Source organism: Silurus meridionalis, chromosome 15 (genome assembly GCF_014805685.1).
Source record: "Silurus meridionalis isolate SWU-2019-XX chromosome 15, ASM1480568v1, whole genome shotgun sequence".
In the NCBI taxonomy this organism is placed as follows: domain Eukaryota; kingdom Metazoa; phylum Chordata; class Actinopteri; order Siluriformes; family Siluridae; genus Silurus; species Silurus meridionalis.
Window position 1 is genome coordinate 17335916 of NC_060898.1, and position 14570 is coordinate 17350485.

The window sequence follows — 14570 nt, forward strand, 5'->3', positions numbered from 1 at the left end:
GGCCCTTCATAGTAAAAGGTTTGGGCACCTCTGCACTAGGCACACTCATACAAGCACACAAACATACACACACATAGTTACAAACCTAAAACCCAGGTTCATTTTAAGCTTGCAAATCTTTTTGTGTGTTTTGGGGCAGAGGGAGGAAACCAGAGAACCTGGAAAGCCGCATAGACACATAGAACATGCAACAGTCTAATCTCAACTTTATGATAATTAGACCAGAGACCTAACCACTGCTCCCACTGCCACTATATAGGCATTAACAATATGGTCACTGGTATTTGGACACCTGACACCCATATGTGCTTTTCAACATCTCATTTCAGATTTAGTTGATCTTTGCTGTTGTAATAATCTTCTCTCACCTGTGAAAGCGTTCCACTAGATTTTGGAGATGCTTGTAAGAGCATTATTGAGGTCCCAATGTTGTTTACTGGGTTTGAGATCTGTGCTCTAGGCAGGCTAATTGAGTTCTTTCACTCCAACCTTTGCACACCAAGTCTTCATGGACACTCTATGCAAATAAGTGTTTTCTACTTTGTACTAACAGTTTGGGAAAGCAGCACATAGGTGTGATGGTCAGGTGTCCACAAACTTCTTTCTAGCCATATACTGTATTTTTCTTTCCTCCATGTTGCACTTTGCTTGTCTTCCTCATTTACCCAACGCTTGCTGTGTTGAATCCCACTCATTTCCCAAGAGAGTGTCATAGCTTTCCATTTTCACTCCTGTCACACCTTGCTGCTGCCAATTTGCCAAAAATCCCTTCTGAGCTCAGATCTGATTTCTGTTCAGGGTTGCCAGGGATGCATTATAAAAGCAGCTTCATGGCCAATTAAAACCATAATTCAAAATATTTTTTTAAACACATGTACACTCATTAACGCATTTGTTGTTAGTACATCCACAAATCTGCACATAACCGCAAACAACAGAATATATGGTTATTTTTACCGTTTAAATTTTTCGTTATAGTGTGTTTCTATCATGAATGAGATATTATTTGGGGTACACAGCCAAGTCACTATATTCAAAGAGGTGCTTAATGTGTGATTAGAATCAGCACACTTGAAGCAGCAATGATCAGATTTTTCAAGGATAATAAATGTGTCAAAGGAAACCAATAGCTAAGACTTGAAGTGGTGGCCGGGATAGAGGGTCATGAAGCAGCCATACATGAATGACATGCTACTTTTTAGAAATAAATATTGAATGGGAAGCTATAATAATTTATGTGAAAGAACCTGAGCATTCCAGGAAAATTATAGTGGATAAAGGAATGTTGGGAAAGTAAAAATAAAGTTGATGTTGATTCCAATTAATCGCAGTACAGATGGATTTGCATTGTGTTGAAGTATGGAGCGATGGCCATGTTGGTTCAGTGTTCTTTTCATGAAGGGGCTCCAACCTTCCATGCTCCAAAACAACCCCAAACCATTAAACTTCCAATTAGTCTAGTAACATTTTTTTTCCTCTTCTCTGTCTTACATACATTCTTCTGTTAAAGCCAAAAATGTAAAATTTGGACTAATATGTTCACAGATCTTGCTTCCAGTCATTCACTGGACATGGATATCTCTCAAAAACATTCTTCTTGACAGGCACTATATCATTAGTATGAACTCTATTTAAGGAGTTATTAAATAACATACAGTAGTAATTCAGTGTCTTAATTTACTCTTTACTTTGATTTTACCGAACTAAACTCAGAGCAGGAGAATTACTGCTTTTTTTTTTATCTCTTACTGAGCATCCACACTGACTATATTTTCTGTTGACAGGTCTGCATTTTGCTGATGTTATTCTAAATGCATTTGACAGGTGAGACTGATTTGTTTTCCATTTTCGTCCTTGCACAATGTACAAAATATTGCCCTTTACAAGTATTTCTGCGTTTATACATGCAGTCTTATGCAATTCTCTGAGGATTGTCGAAATCCAGTCTGACCAAAAAACTGTATGCTTATGAATCAACAACATAATGAATGAGTCATGTTGTCAGGAGGCTACACCCAGGAGTCTACACCCAGCTCCACCGTTCATGTAAAATGAATAAAATAGACAATAATTTGTTATTCTTTTTTTTTCTGAGTAGGCCCAAATATGATCTGATTGCACACTGAAATTTGTACCTGGATTTAATGGATATATATCCAAATGAACACACAATGTTGAAGGAACACAAAATGTCTTGAAAATTACTCGGTTCCTGTATTTGAGCCCTACTTCAAACATGTCGATGATGCGAATATACGAATCCGCATGAAACGTTCTGGCCACAATATTTCGCATACCATAGCATATATTATATTGCAATATAACACTAACATGCTTGCATTGTGTTACAGATCACGCATGAGCATGTGACTAGTGCATCGGCTCTTTATCAGCAAAACCCAACCTAAGACATACTGGTGGAAGGAAAAGCATAGACTCATGTAATTTGAGCTTTGCTGAACTCTGTAATCATGTGTGGCTGCAAGATGAAAATTGGCGAATATAAAACATACTTTTCTTTTCTCTCATACGGTATGTTTCTCAGACAAGTAATGGAGGTTAAAGACATTGTGCCGAGTAAAGATGTTCGATTGGTGACTTTACAGAGGAAGATAGAGTCTGCAAAATCCCCTGAGGAAAGAGAAAGATTTGAGAAGGAAAAGTTTGAGCTCCTGCAGGTAACCTGTGATTGATTACACAAATCCATCCTCCAGTACAGTAACAGGCAATACACAGTTCCTCTGTTTGTTAACATAATCTGCTGTAACTGTCCAACTATTAGCTAGTTATGACAGGAAATTTGTAGCTAAGAACATACAATCTCAAGTGTTTTTTGCCATTTGAATTCTGCAATACAAGTGTGTGTTAAGCTGGCTAGTTAGTATAGGTAATTTAACAGACTAACAAACTAACTTATTTTTTTAAAGTAATATATTTTTGTTATATGAAAATATTTAATATAAATATAAAATATTACAATAAACACCATAGAAATGAATTGAATGCTTTATATGGTTAGTTATTTTTTTCCCCCTCCTGAGGTCATTCTTTTTATACCCATAATGCTTTATTCTTTTTTTACCACAACATTAATCTTTTTTTTTTTATAAAATGTATTTTTTCATACTTATAATCGCGTTTTAGTTATATAAATCTAAGGTATATCTGTGAAATGACTTACTAAATGAGTAATACTGTACATGCTATATAGACAAAAAGTATTGAGACACCTGACTTTTCCAGCCATATGTGGTTCTTCCCACAAATTTGAAGGCACACAATTGTCTTGGATGTCTTTTAAATTGTCATCAGCATGACACCAGCCACTGCACAAAGTATGCTTCATAAAGATATGGATTACATAATTTGGAGTGGAAAACTTTAATTGGCCCACGATAGAGCTCTGCAGCACAGGCCTGCTCACCCTACTTTAGTACCTGACTTTATAAACACCCATGTGGCTAAATGAGCACAAATCTGCATAAATTCACGCCATAATTTAGTGAAACTTCGTCCCAGAAGGGTGGAGCTTATTATAATAGCAAATGTGGACTAAGTGTGGAATGGGATGTTCAAAAAACACATGAAGATTATGGTCAGGTCATATTTGTGCTTTTTTCTTTTAAATTTCTAAGACAAAACAATTCGTTAGTCATGTTACTGAGTGACTGAAGATGTTTCTATTGAAAAAATGTAAAGCAACAGTCAATAATAATAGTCATAATTATATATTATAAATAATAATAATAATGGTTCATTGGTCTGGTCCATTTTATAATTATATATATATTTTTAATTAATATTATATATTTCATATTTTTATTTATTTTATTTTAAATGAATATTCTTTTGTGGTTTTTCTTTCTATAGGGAAGAGAACAAGTCATAAAATCAATGCGAGAAATAGTGTCAAAATGCACAAACTCCAATGAAGAAGTCGAAAAAATCATGCATGGAAAAAGCCATGCCTACACAACCAGGGAATATAAGGAAGTTGCTGAGTACTACAAAGTAAAGTGCTTTAACTGGCACGAAGCAAAGGTGGAAATCTCCCTTTTCTGCTGTATGTATAGATGTGTTTAATGTCACCATGTCATTCTGCCTGTTTTCACACTGTATTTATTGCATTTTCAGTATCAGTCTGCAATGGAGCATCTGTACCTTTTCTCTAACCTGCTTGAGGAGAAAGTTACAGTGGAACGGTAATGTCTTCCTGCAATGTGTGTATATGTATTTTGGATATATGTACCTTAGACTCTATTACTACCAATTATTTACACTAATTGTCCATTTTAGTTCCTTTAAAAGCGAGTCAAATGAAAATCTTAAAACGTGTGACATAAATTTGAATTGAATTACCCTTTTATTCTAAAGTTTAGCACTGGAACACTTGGAATAATTGAAACTGAGATTATGTCTTAAATAGAGATTCTATACATGGTTGCGGTTTCTTTTAACATGCACTCACACCTGAACACAAAACAATTATATAATTCTATAATTTCTGCCCCATGTTCCCCTCTAAACCACCACAGAACAAACAGTGACTAAACATTATGGGGCATTTTTAGCACAGTATTGATACACTGACATGGTATTTTGTTTGTCAACATCACTTCCTGCTGCAACTTAAATGAAGTTTACACATTTAAAGACTCAGATCAACAAAGAGACCATTACATTTTAATTGTGTTGCTGATTTCTAGTTGTATGAGCACCTTTTTTATTTACATGTGGGCAACAGGTAAGCAACAAAGTTGAATTAAATAAAAGGTTAAAAAAAAATGAACCGTTTGCAAATATAAAGCTGGAGCAGAGACTACCAGTGGGTAGCTTTTATGCTTTGCATACATAAAAGTTACTATGGCAACCAGTAGTAGGAAAAAATGGAATGATCAAGGGTGTTCTGTTGCTTGTTAGTGTGAACACAGTGTATGAACTTTTGCAGTAATCATTATGACTGTCCTGTGGTGATTTCAGCACTCGTACTGTAACCGTAATCGCTGAGCCTTTTTTCCCACACACACTGATTATTGTCTAATGTAACAATTTATATTTCCAGTTACCTTTGTCAGCGGTCATCAATGGCATGATATTGTTTCTAATTCAGTTCATCTCATATAAAAATCCACTGCTATATCTGATGCACACACACTCACTCTCCCTTGTCAGTGTTATTGTTGTACTGAGCATAGTCAAGACAGATAGTAGGGGGAAATGTACGAACCGGGTATGATTGTGCATAGCAGCAATTTGCACATCGCAATGCACAATAAATGCTTTTCTACATAAAGGAAAGTAGGTTCAAGTTTGGGCTTTCACTACCTTTACTTTTTGATATCACTACCTTTTGAAAGTGCTTTCTTTTCCTTTTTTCCAGGATTAAGACTGCAATTGATGAAGTGGGAGCTGCCATGAGAGCTGAAAAGAAAAAGGAGATGGACCAGCCGAAGGAAATTGAGCAGGAAAAAATGTAAACCGAACGCAAAAAAAAAAGAAGAAAAAACTCGAACAAAGAAGACGACCACTCCAAGAATTAATACATTTTTAAGAATATCTATTAAAAAAATAAGAGGTTATGGGGAAATGTTTTCCAGACTGCTAAATTGGTATTAATAAATAACTTTTTCAGATGTTTTAATCACTACATGTAAACTGAGAAATTATTCATTGTGATATATTTACTGCTGCTTTTGCTTGAAATTGCACATGTTTACACTTAATTTAGAGTTATCAAGACAGTCAGTTAATCTTAATCATCTTTAACCTTATGCTTCAAAGTACAGACCTGACAAAACTAAAAAAGATTGTTTAAACGTAATTCTGAGATAGATAGATAAATATATATATATATATATATATATATATATATATATATATATATATATATATATATATATATATATATATAGAATTCAATGGGACATTTCCACTAGTGTAAAAGGTTTAAGAACATAAATCAGAATAAAGTAATCAATGTTTCAGTTTGATTTTTTTTTCCCCATCTACTATTCCTTTTCACTCTCCGGTCTGCTTTAAAAATGCATTTTACATTGTAAATATTATTTTAAGTAAATATAATCTCCTTGAACATGCATGATTAAAATGCACATATTTTTAGGTTGGTACTGGTGTCCTCTCATCTTTAGACGTTGTGATTCAGGTGATTGCTGTATCACATGGAGTAGTTCTTTTGGCTCTGCTTAAAGCATGTGATTGTAAACTGACATTTCATAAACAACATTTAAATTCTTCTTCCACCTGCTCCCATTAGGGGGCGCCACAGTGGATCATCCATCTCCATATCTCTCTGTCCTCTATATCTTCCTATTAACCACCTGCATGTCTTCCTTCACCACATCCATAATCTCCTCCTTGGCCTTCCTCTTTCCTTCTGCCTGGTGGCTCCAACCACAAGATTCTTCTACTGATATACCACATGTCAAATCAAATCAAATCAAATCAAATTTTATTTGTCACAAACACATACATACAGGGTACGACATGCAGTGAAATGCTTTTGACGACGGTCCGGCATGAGGGAATAAAATAGGGTAAAAAAGGAGAATAAAAAATATAAATATAATAACAAAATTTAAAGAAAAATATAATAAGAAAGAAGGCAGATAAATAAGAATGTAGAGATATATAAATATATATGTATATATACGTACATATACATGTCCTCCTCTGAACATGTACAAACCATCTCAATTCCTCTTTTCTCTCCAAAATGTCCTACCTGCGTGGTCCCTCTAATGAACTCCTTTCTAATCCTGTCCATTCTTGTTACTCCTGATGAAAATCGCTGCATCTTCATCTCTGCCACCTCACCCACTCCACCCTGTCAGCATGCTTTTCTTCACTTCTCTAACACACTCTCCATTACTTTGCAGTTTACTCCAGGTATTTAAACTCATCCACCTTCCCTGCCTTAAAACTGCACCATTACACAACCCCCTTCACACGCATGGCACAGAAAACGTTTAAATTCAACGAGCTTTATTTTAAAACTGTCTTAAAATCAGGTCTTGATAGCACCATGTGTAAATCCAGCAATATGTATTACAAACTGTAGTTCGTCTAATTACAGTCAGCTTCAGAATGATTGGCACTCTTGGAAAAGGTGCTATAAATGTAAAACAAATTGGTACAAAAATGTAGAAAAAAAAATGCTTTGACACAATGTGGCTAATTAGAATACATTCACATGACAACATGAAAGAAATCTGAACTGTATATCTGAAAATCTTGGGACACTTGGAACCTTTAATAACAGAGATTGTGAATATGGCCACTCAGCCAAGTAGCCTGTTGAGTAAGACATTATTTAAAAATAAATTTAAAAAAAGTACTTAAAGAAGAAGAGAGAAAAAGGAACAAACTGAAGCGTCTCAGTTCAGCCAAATCCAGGATGATAACACCATTAGTGTTTTTGCCTTTAAAATGACCTTATAGTAACAAAATGCATATCTGAAAGTTGTAGCGTTATGTCACGTGTTCACATATGCAGAATCTAATCAGTTTGAAGGGGGAAGTGCAATTCATCCAATACTAAGCATTGTGTGATGGATGCAAAACAATGCTGTCTTTTTTATTTGCTTTCCTAAGGTTTTTATGGGTTAAAATGTATGCAATCTCAAGCTGAATCGAAAATACAGCCAGCAATTGGACAAAAAAAAGCTCTGAATCAAATTCAATCCATCACCTGTCCATTGTTTACCTATTTATCTCAATGTTCTTAATTTGCTTTTTTCTCCACATCATGTCAACTCATAATAATACTGAATAGTGTGCAGTGGACAAACTAGTAGCCCAATAAATAAAAGCATAAAGATCATTATGTAGACAGCTCAAAGAATACTAGGGGGGAAATCATTCAAACACTGAGCAACAGAGTTCACAATAAAATAAATAATACTGTAATAATACACAATAAGGCAGCTATACTGCAGTGTTTCTTGTGTGAGAGATGAAAGTTATGAAGGAAAATATATGAATAACAGGAAATACATGCTAAAGTTTTAAATGGGAGGATATATGCAGTTGTGTGCAAATGATTGTATCCTCCAAACATGGTTTTTGCATTGTTTATTTTATAAATTATCTACCAAAAAAATATTGTCTAATGAAAAAGTGTTTTTCTTACTTATTTTGGACTCAAGGATTTTTTTGGCCGTGATATGTGAAGGGTACGCATTATAATATTTTTTTCTTTATTGTTTTCTCGCCATCACTTTTTTTTTTCCATGATCTCAACATAAAAAACTTGTTTTCTCATTGACTTGTATCGTTACATTACAAGAAAATCTCACGCCTTGTGAATATTTCTGGTGTATATCATGGAGTACGATTTGGTGTCTGAAATCTCTTTTAAAGTTACTCATTTCACGCATCAAATATGGATTTTATCTCTGCACTGAGAGAGAGGGGTCCGGCGTTGTCTTTGGCGATAAAGTCTAAAGTGTCGAAACAAAGTAATCGCAAATGCGGACATCCATTATGCTGCAATGATGCTGCCTTTAGAACAGGCTCATGCTGAATACACAGCAAGATGAAGTACTGATTACGAGGAAACTGTTCGTTATGTCAAGATCATAAGAAAATGAAGTTGTGATAAAGAGGAAATAAATATAATAATATCCACTGTGTCCTAATGGTATGCAAACTTTTGCCCTCAACTGTATACATGGCAAATACATTCATTTCCAAGGTACTTCACGCTGTGCTAACCATAAATACTGCTGTGGATAAACCCCTTATTTCACTATGTTCAATAAGGATGAATTTAATTGTCTTCATAGAAAAGGATTTTGTTTGAAGTGTCTCCATTTCATCGTGCAGTCGGAATAATGCGATTTCTTCCATTCTAAGCATTGAATCCTTTTGCTGAGATTTTCTTGCAACAAAAATGACAGAACAAAATGTGAAGGATGAACCGTGCTGTCAGACAGACTGTTGGAGTCAAAGCAGTCAGAACTCAGTGTGTATTGAACTACTGAAATCTTTGTGTCCCGTTTCACTGGGTTTCATGAAAATGCCCTCCATGGCTTTCCAGTAGCTGTGCTGGCTGCTGCTGGTCATCGCGTGCACTTCTCTCTGGCCATGGATGGGTCTGCCGTACTGCTCCCCAGTCACTGACAGTAACGCTTCAGTGGCAGTGTGCTGGAAACGCACCGACTCGTCACGCTGCCAAACCGAACCCCCACAGAGCACAGTCCACTCATCCAGATGGTCACCTTCACCATCTTCTCCAAATGCACTGACTTCCTAAATAGTCAAGAAACAAAAATCAAGCAACAATTTAGCAATTACATATTTCGGCCAGATTTTTTCCCCCCCATAAATACGACTAAGTCTGCAGACAGATGTTTTAAACAGCACTATTAGGCTACACAATATTTTGGCAAACAAGATAAAGCAGTGGAGGAATGAGCTTTTGGCTGTTTGACAACAATTTGCAACAAATGAAAGGGTTTCCAGGGTAGTATTTTTTTATAGCACAAGTATTCTAAGTCAATCAATATTGTAAAGATTGGGATTGTGGTATGAAAGTGACAAGTGAAGTAACAGTGAAAAAAGTACAGATATCAAATTGTACACTATTACATTTTTAGATCTTTAGGTTCTGTTTGATGGATTGCAGGACATCTAATAGACTAAGACACAGCTGAAAACAGTCTAAAACCCCTTAAAATGTGATCAACTATGCTGGATGTTTACGACCCTGCTTTTTACAGGGTTACTCTATATATTTACTAAAAGTAGCCTAGATGTTGATTCTTAAATGACAATCTCTTGACCTTTTTTGAGGTTATGTCTTAATTATTCTTGAATCACCAAAAACCTTATTGTCTATAAGTTTGCCACATGACTGATCACACTTATAACACATTTATAATCTCTATGTGAAGCAATTACACGTGCATGTAGTTAGATGTTGAATTAGTCTATATGTAGTAAAAGTAGTAAAATGCCTGCAGTGCTTGTAGACCTGGTTGGACGACAGTGGAGATGCAAAGTAGTGGCTGTGCAGATTTCGGCCCGTGTTCGTGTGTGTGAGCCTAATATTCTGGCCACATCTAACTGGAGTCCCTCGATGACAACCTATACCACTGGTGCCACGCACACTCCAGTAACTGTTGCTGTCTTCCACTGTGGTCACTCCAGTTACCGACTGCTGGCCGCTACCTGAGACACACAAGATCCACAAGAGGTTCAGGTTAGACAACTGGAGGGGGGAAAAGCAGCTAAGAACAAATTCTCTTCATTTAAAATACTGTATCTCTGAGGAAAACAGGTTCAGTGTTTTAATCAAAAAAACATATGTTTATTGCTCTAATATTTACTAATTAAAATACACATTTGACTTTGCTATCAAGGAGAAATTTCAACATCCAGACAAATCTTTTGAATGACTTGTAAAATTGCAATGTATCAATTCAATTTTGCAGCAAAGCAAATCGTAGGGCTGTTAAACTCCCACCTCACACTGTATTGATTCATTTTATATAACTGGATCTTTTATCTTATCTCTTAATTCTGACTGCAAAACAAGCCTTAGCTTTCTGTATCTTATGCAAATTGCTGAGGTGGTTTTTTTAGAGGAATAGAAAAACTCTTCAGAATGAATAGAATCCATTTCACACCACCAGTCTTTGATCATTTTACTATAACAGCGAGTCCTATAGTGTTAACCAAATACCACAGTGATTATACAATGGTGATCACTTGTATTTTAGTAATGTATGACTCGTGGAACTTCCTATTATAATTTGCATTACAATTAAAATATTCATAACTACACATTGTCCACCATAACTGACACATAGAACTCAAATGATCCATTGGTAAACTGAACACTTATAAATTGTTTTTATAAATAACGTGTATAACTTGGAAATTGCTCGTAGTTCCATTTGCTCGTACGTTCCAACATAAGCGTAAAAAAAAAAAAAAAATTTATTTAAAAAATCGCACTCTCTATTATATGTATTCTTTATTATATGAAATATATGTATGTATACCTAAATAATTGTGTAAGTAGAAAAAAACCCCGCAAAAATGCATTTAGAAACAGTTGAGTTCCCCCCCTCCCCTTCCTCACAGTGGTTTGACCCACTGTGTGCTTTCCCAGTTCATCTCACCTTCTCTACACACGAGTCAGGTGTGTGTCTGCGGCTTAATTAATGTTGAACTCCATTAACTAGGGGATTTTATTCACTTTAAATAAAGCGATTCTCTTTAATGTAGTTAAATGTAGTTACTAATTCATAAATTATTTGCGGCAAAAATGCTGACTACCTATGTAATTTTTCATGAATCTGCTCTATTAGCGATTAAAATATGACTTAACGTTAGCTTGTTTACAAAAGCGTGCAGCATAGTGCAGTGACACTAACACGCTAAAGCCGTTTCCCATGCAGTGTTTTATTTGAGACGACTTGGCATAATGTTAATTTAAGATTAACACACAATTATCATATTGTTTATCTGTGCATTTACTAAATGAGCACTGTGCTACGTCCGAACTGACTACACTGTATGTTTTGTATAATGAATTTCTATTCTGTTCTTAAATGTCTTCATTTGTAAATAAATAATAATAATAATAATAATAATTAATAATAATAGCTAATAATAATTGCTCAAGGAATGAATGTAAAAGTGATTTAACATATACACCCCAAATTACCGTAATGTGAACATAATTTAACCCTAACCCCATGTGGTAGTGGTTGATTCTCTGCTGTTAGTTAGTGCACATATGCCTTTTGTTGTTAAATGTTATGCGATGAACGGGAGGCGAAAGTGGAAGCGCGGCGCTGAACAGCACACGGGAGAACGTGTGATGACCATCCAAAAGCATAGAATGAACACCGGCAGGATCGGGGAATCCGCGATGCGCTTTGGGAAGAAAAGAGCAGCCGTTGAGAGAGTGCCGGTGGGAAGACACGTACCGGGATACGCATGCGCGATAACAACGACCGCCGTGAACCAACATATACCAACAATAACGGACGGTAAAAGTGTGGAAGTTTAAATAGGAGCTGGTGATGATGATAAACGAGCACCATATGTGCGCGATTAAAGCGGAGCTTCAGAGAAAGCGGCCGAGAAAGCACCTGACACGCTGAAGGGGGCGTGGCAGGTGGATTCCTTACAGATAAACATGTACTGTATGTATTTTTATAACATGCCTTCATCAAACAAATCGCGGCAACGCTGTTGTGTAAAAACCCTCCAAAACACGCATGCACATTCTCATTTATCAACGCACATCATGTACATAAAGAAATTTCAAGCACGTTAATATACTGCCGCCATTTTGATTTTCGTTTATCTCGATCATCGGTTATCTCGACGCTTTTTGCCAACCCCCAAGAACATCAACATGATGTCCAGCTGTATAGCTGTATATAGAAGTCTTCTGTTATATATATTCGTGACGTCACATACAGTGATTCCCTGGTTGCCATAGAAACGAAACAACAACAAAAGATATATATTCGTGAAGTCACAGACAGTTTAGACGTCCCTGGTTGCCATAGAAACGAAACAACAACAAAAGACTTCTATATACAGCTATATAGCTGGACATCATCATACACATTGGATTACCAACTCGCCGTGATGTTTCTCCCAAGGAAGTCACTGGAATCATCCAGACTACAAGAATTCTTCACACCTTCTATCGTGGAGACTACTCGCTCAAAACCCGGAAATAATATACGCATGGACACTTCAGGTAAACGTTCCGAGTTGAACGTTGTTGCCTAATTGTCTAATTTAAAATCCAGGTTATCATCTATTTTTAGCTTTTATAAATATATTAACTGTTCTGTTTTAGCTAAACTTAAAAAGTACGCGTACTAACACTTACCTTTTAAGTCTAGTTATAAAGATTAGTTAAGAAAATGTATAAAAGCTAAAATAAATAAATAAATAAATAGACATGCGCAGTTGCTGTGATCGTCACAGCGCGCTTGTTATTGTTTACTTCCGGGAAATAGTCTATAGATAAAAATAACAATAGGATTATTTGGATGCTTCCCCATATTTATTAACCGACAAAGTAAAGGAGATTTCTAACAAAATAAATCATAAGTTCTACTGAAAATCATTACAGGATATTTCCTCCAGTTGCTCGTTTTGTGACGCCCCGGTTAAACTTGAGAATTGTATCGATTCAAAACCTGTTATTCTTTCCAAAAAAATACAAATCTTTAAAAACCTTATGTATGTAACTCTTTCTCTATCCTAAATGACTTAAATAAAGTGTCAATTTTTCTTTTTTTAATTTCTTGTTTTATTGTCATTGTCTACCATTTGTTGTTGGTTGTCTTACTGTTTGTATATTGTTCATGAGCATTATAGGGTATTATATATCGTATTCGGGTATTATATCGTATTAATACCAAAATATTTCGCTACAGGGCTTTAGGTTTGGTGCCTGTTCCCATGGCAACATATTAAGTGGCGTACCGCTAGTTTGTTGTCACTGTTTTTGTTATTATGATTAAACTTAAAAACATGCACAACAATGCCAAGCGTATAAAAAATAACCTACAGTTAGGTTCGCACATGTGCAAGAAAAAAATAATAAGAGTTTTAAAACTAAAACTATTTTTATTATCTTTTTTTCTTGCACATGCGCGAAATTGTAGCCACTTCCGTTTATCCACGACAGTCTAGCGATATGGATTATTTTGCGTCCAGCTTCAACAATATTATAAATCATTATTCAATATTATTTTAAATATTATTTAACCAAACAGCCATTTTATTTAGAATTGTTTTCAAAATTTTAACTGTTGATGTTCACAAATAGTGTTAATAACAATATTAAACTGCATTAATAAAAAAAATACCAAGCAATTTTGCATTTCTTTCCCCCTAACTGTACCGAACCGTTGCTTAAAAACCGCGGTATGTACCGAACCGGGAATTGTGTGTACTCTTACACACCTAAAGATCTATAGATCGTGCACACTCAGCTAACAGCGCATTAATCGAAGGTTGTGATATGTCTTACAGCCGGAACTACTTGCGATTGAAAACTGAATCACTTTCTGACAGATCAGAATTGAGCGCCATTATAAACCCGACATCGGCCACACTGTAAGATACTTTGTGAGCGGTTGCGTCCCAAAGCAATGCACGTCGTACAACAAGTTTATACACGTATTAAAAGGAAGCGCGTGCACTTTACGCGCAGACGCGACTCACCAGAGCCGTAGCGCACGTCGTGAGAATGAAGCCGGACGTTGTGCTTAACGTTCAACAGCTTCACCACCGAGCCGCACGTGACAAAACTGATTTCTGATCCAAGGGTGCAGGCACAACACAACAAAACCGAGAGCCACAAAAGCGCCACGGCAATCAAATGTTCTGCCATTGCTTTAACTTCCATAGAGCACTAATTCCCGAGCAAGAGCAACGTCATCACGGGAAAGGGGCGACAATGCGCGTGCTGTGACACGGCGCGCCTCCTTGTGGTCTGGAGTAGTCAGTCAGTCAGTCAGACAGACAGACAGACAGACAGATAGATAGATAGATAGATAGATAGA

At 36.0% G+C, this 14570-nt stretch overlaps 2 protein-coding genes across 6 annotated transcripts in view; one reads left to right on the forward strand and one right to left on the reverse strand.

Moving 5' to 3' along the window:
• LOC124398424 (legumain-like) overlaps positions 1–5644 on the forward strand; it is a 6868-nt gene extending 1224 nt beyond the window's left edge. For 2 of the 4 annotated variants that reach the window (XM_046868617.1, XM_046868616.1), the window contains exons 2-7: positions 1785–1824; positions 2352–2441; positions 2546–2678; positions 3871–4041; positions 4135–4202; positions 5381–5644. In XM_046868617.1, the coding sequence (XP_046724573.1) occupies positions 2553–2678; positions 3871–4041; positions 4135–4202; positions 5381–5477 (462 nt within the window). In that variant the 5' untranslated portion in view covers positions 1785–1824; positions 2352–2441; positions 2546–2552 and the 3' untranslated portion in view covers positions 5478–5644. The remainder of the gene's footprint in view (positions 1–1784; positions 1825–2351; positions 2442–2545; positions 2679–3870; positions 4042–4134; positions 4203–5380) is intronic. The other 2 variants (XM_046868619.1, XM_046868618.1) reach the window with 1 other exon arrangement.
• A 1341-nt stretch (positions 5645–6985) lies between these two features.
• On the reverse strand, positions 6986–14459 carry sdf2 (stromal cell-derived factor 2). Of its 2 annotated transcripts, none has more exons than XM_046868754.1 (3): positions 14230–14459; positions 9995–10191; positions 6986–9270 (listed from the first exon to the last, which is right to left on the reverse strand). In XM_046868754.1, the coding sequence occupies exons 1-3, from the start codon at positions 14411–14413 to the stop codon at positions 8974–8976; spliced, it is 678 nt and encodes a 225-aa protein (XP_046724710.1). In that variant the 5' UTR covers positions 14414–14459; the 3' UTR covers positions 6986–8973. The 2 variants fall into 2 exon arrangements, with proteins under 2 accessions (XP_046724710.1, XP_046724711.1); XM_046868755.1 differs by lacking the exon at positions 14230–14459 and adding an exon at positions 10653–10808 and having other exon boundaries at positions 9995–10250.
• Positions 14460–14570: the final 111 nt, after the last annotated feature.

Excerpts from the sequence above, each read along its gene's own strand:
- sdf2 (XM_046868754.1), bottom strand. The coding sequence starts at position 14,413 with ATGGAAGTTAAAGCAATGGCAGAACATTTGATTGCCGTGGCGCTTTTG. Across the intron at positions 10,192-14,229 it reads CGACGTGCGCTACGGCTCTG|GTAGCGGCCAGCAGTCGGTA; the intron begins GTGAGTCGCGTC and ends TGTGTGTCTCAG. Across the intron at positions 9,271-9,994 it reads CTCCACTGTCGTCCAACCAG|GAAGTCAGTGCATTTGGAGA; the intron begins GTCTACAAGCAC and ends TTGACTATTTAG.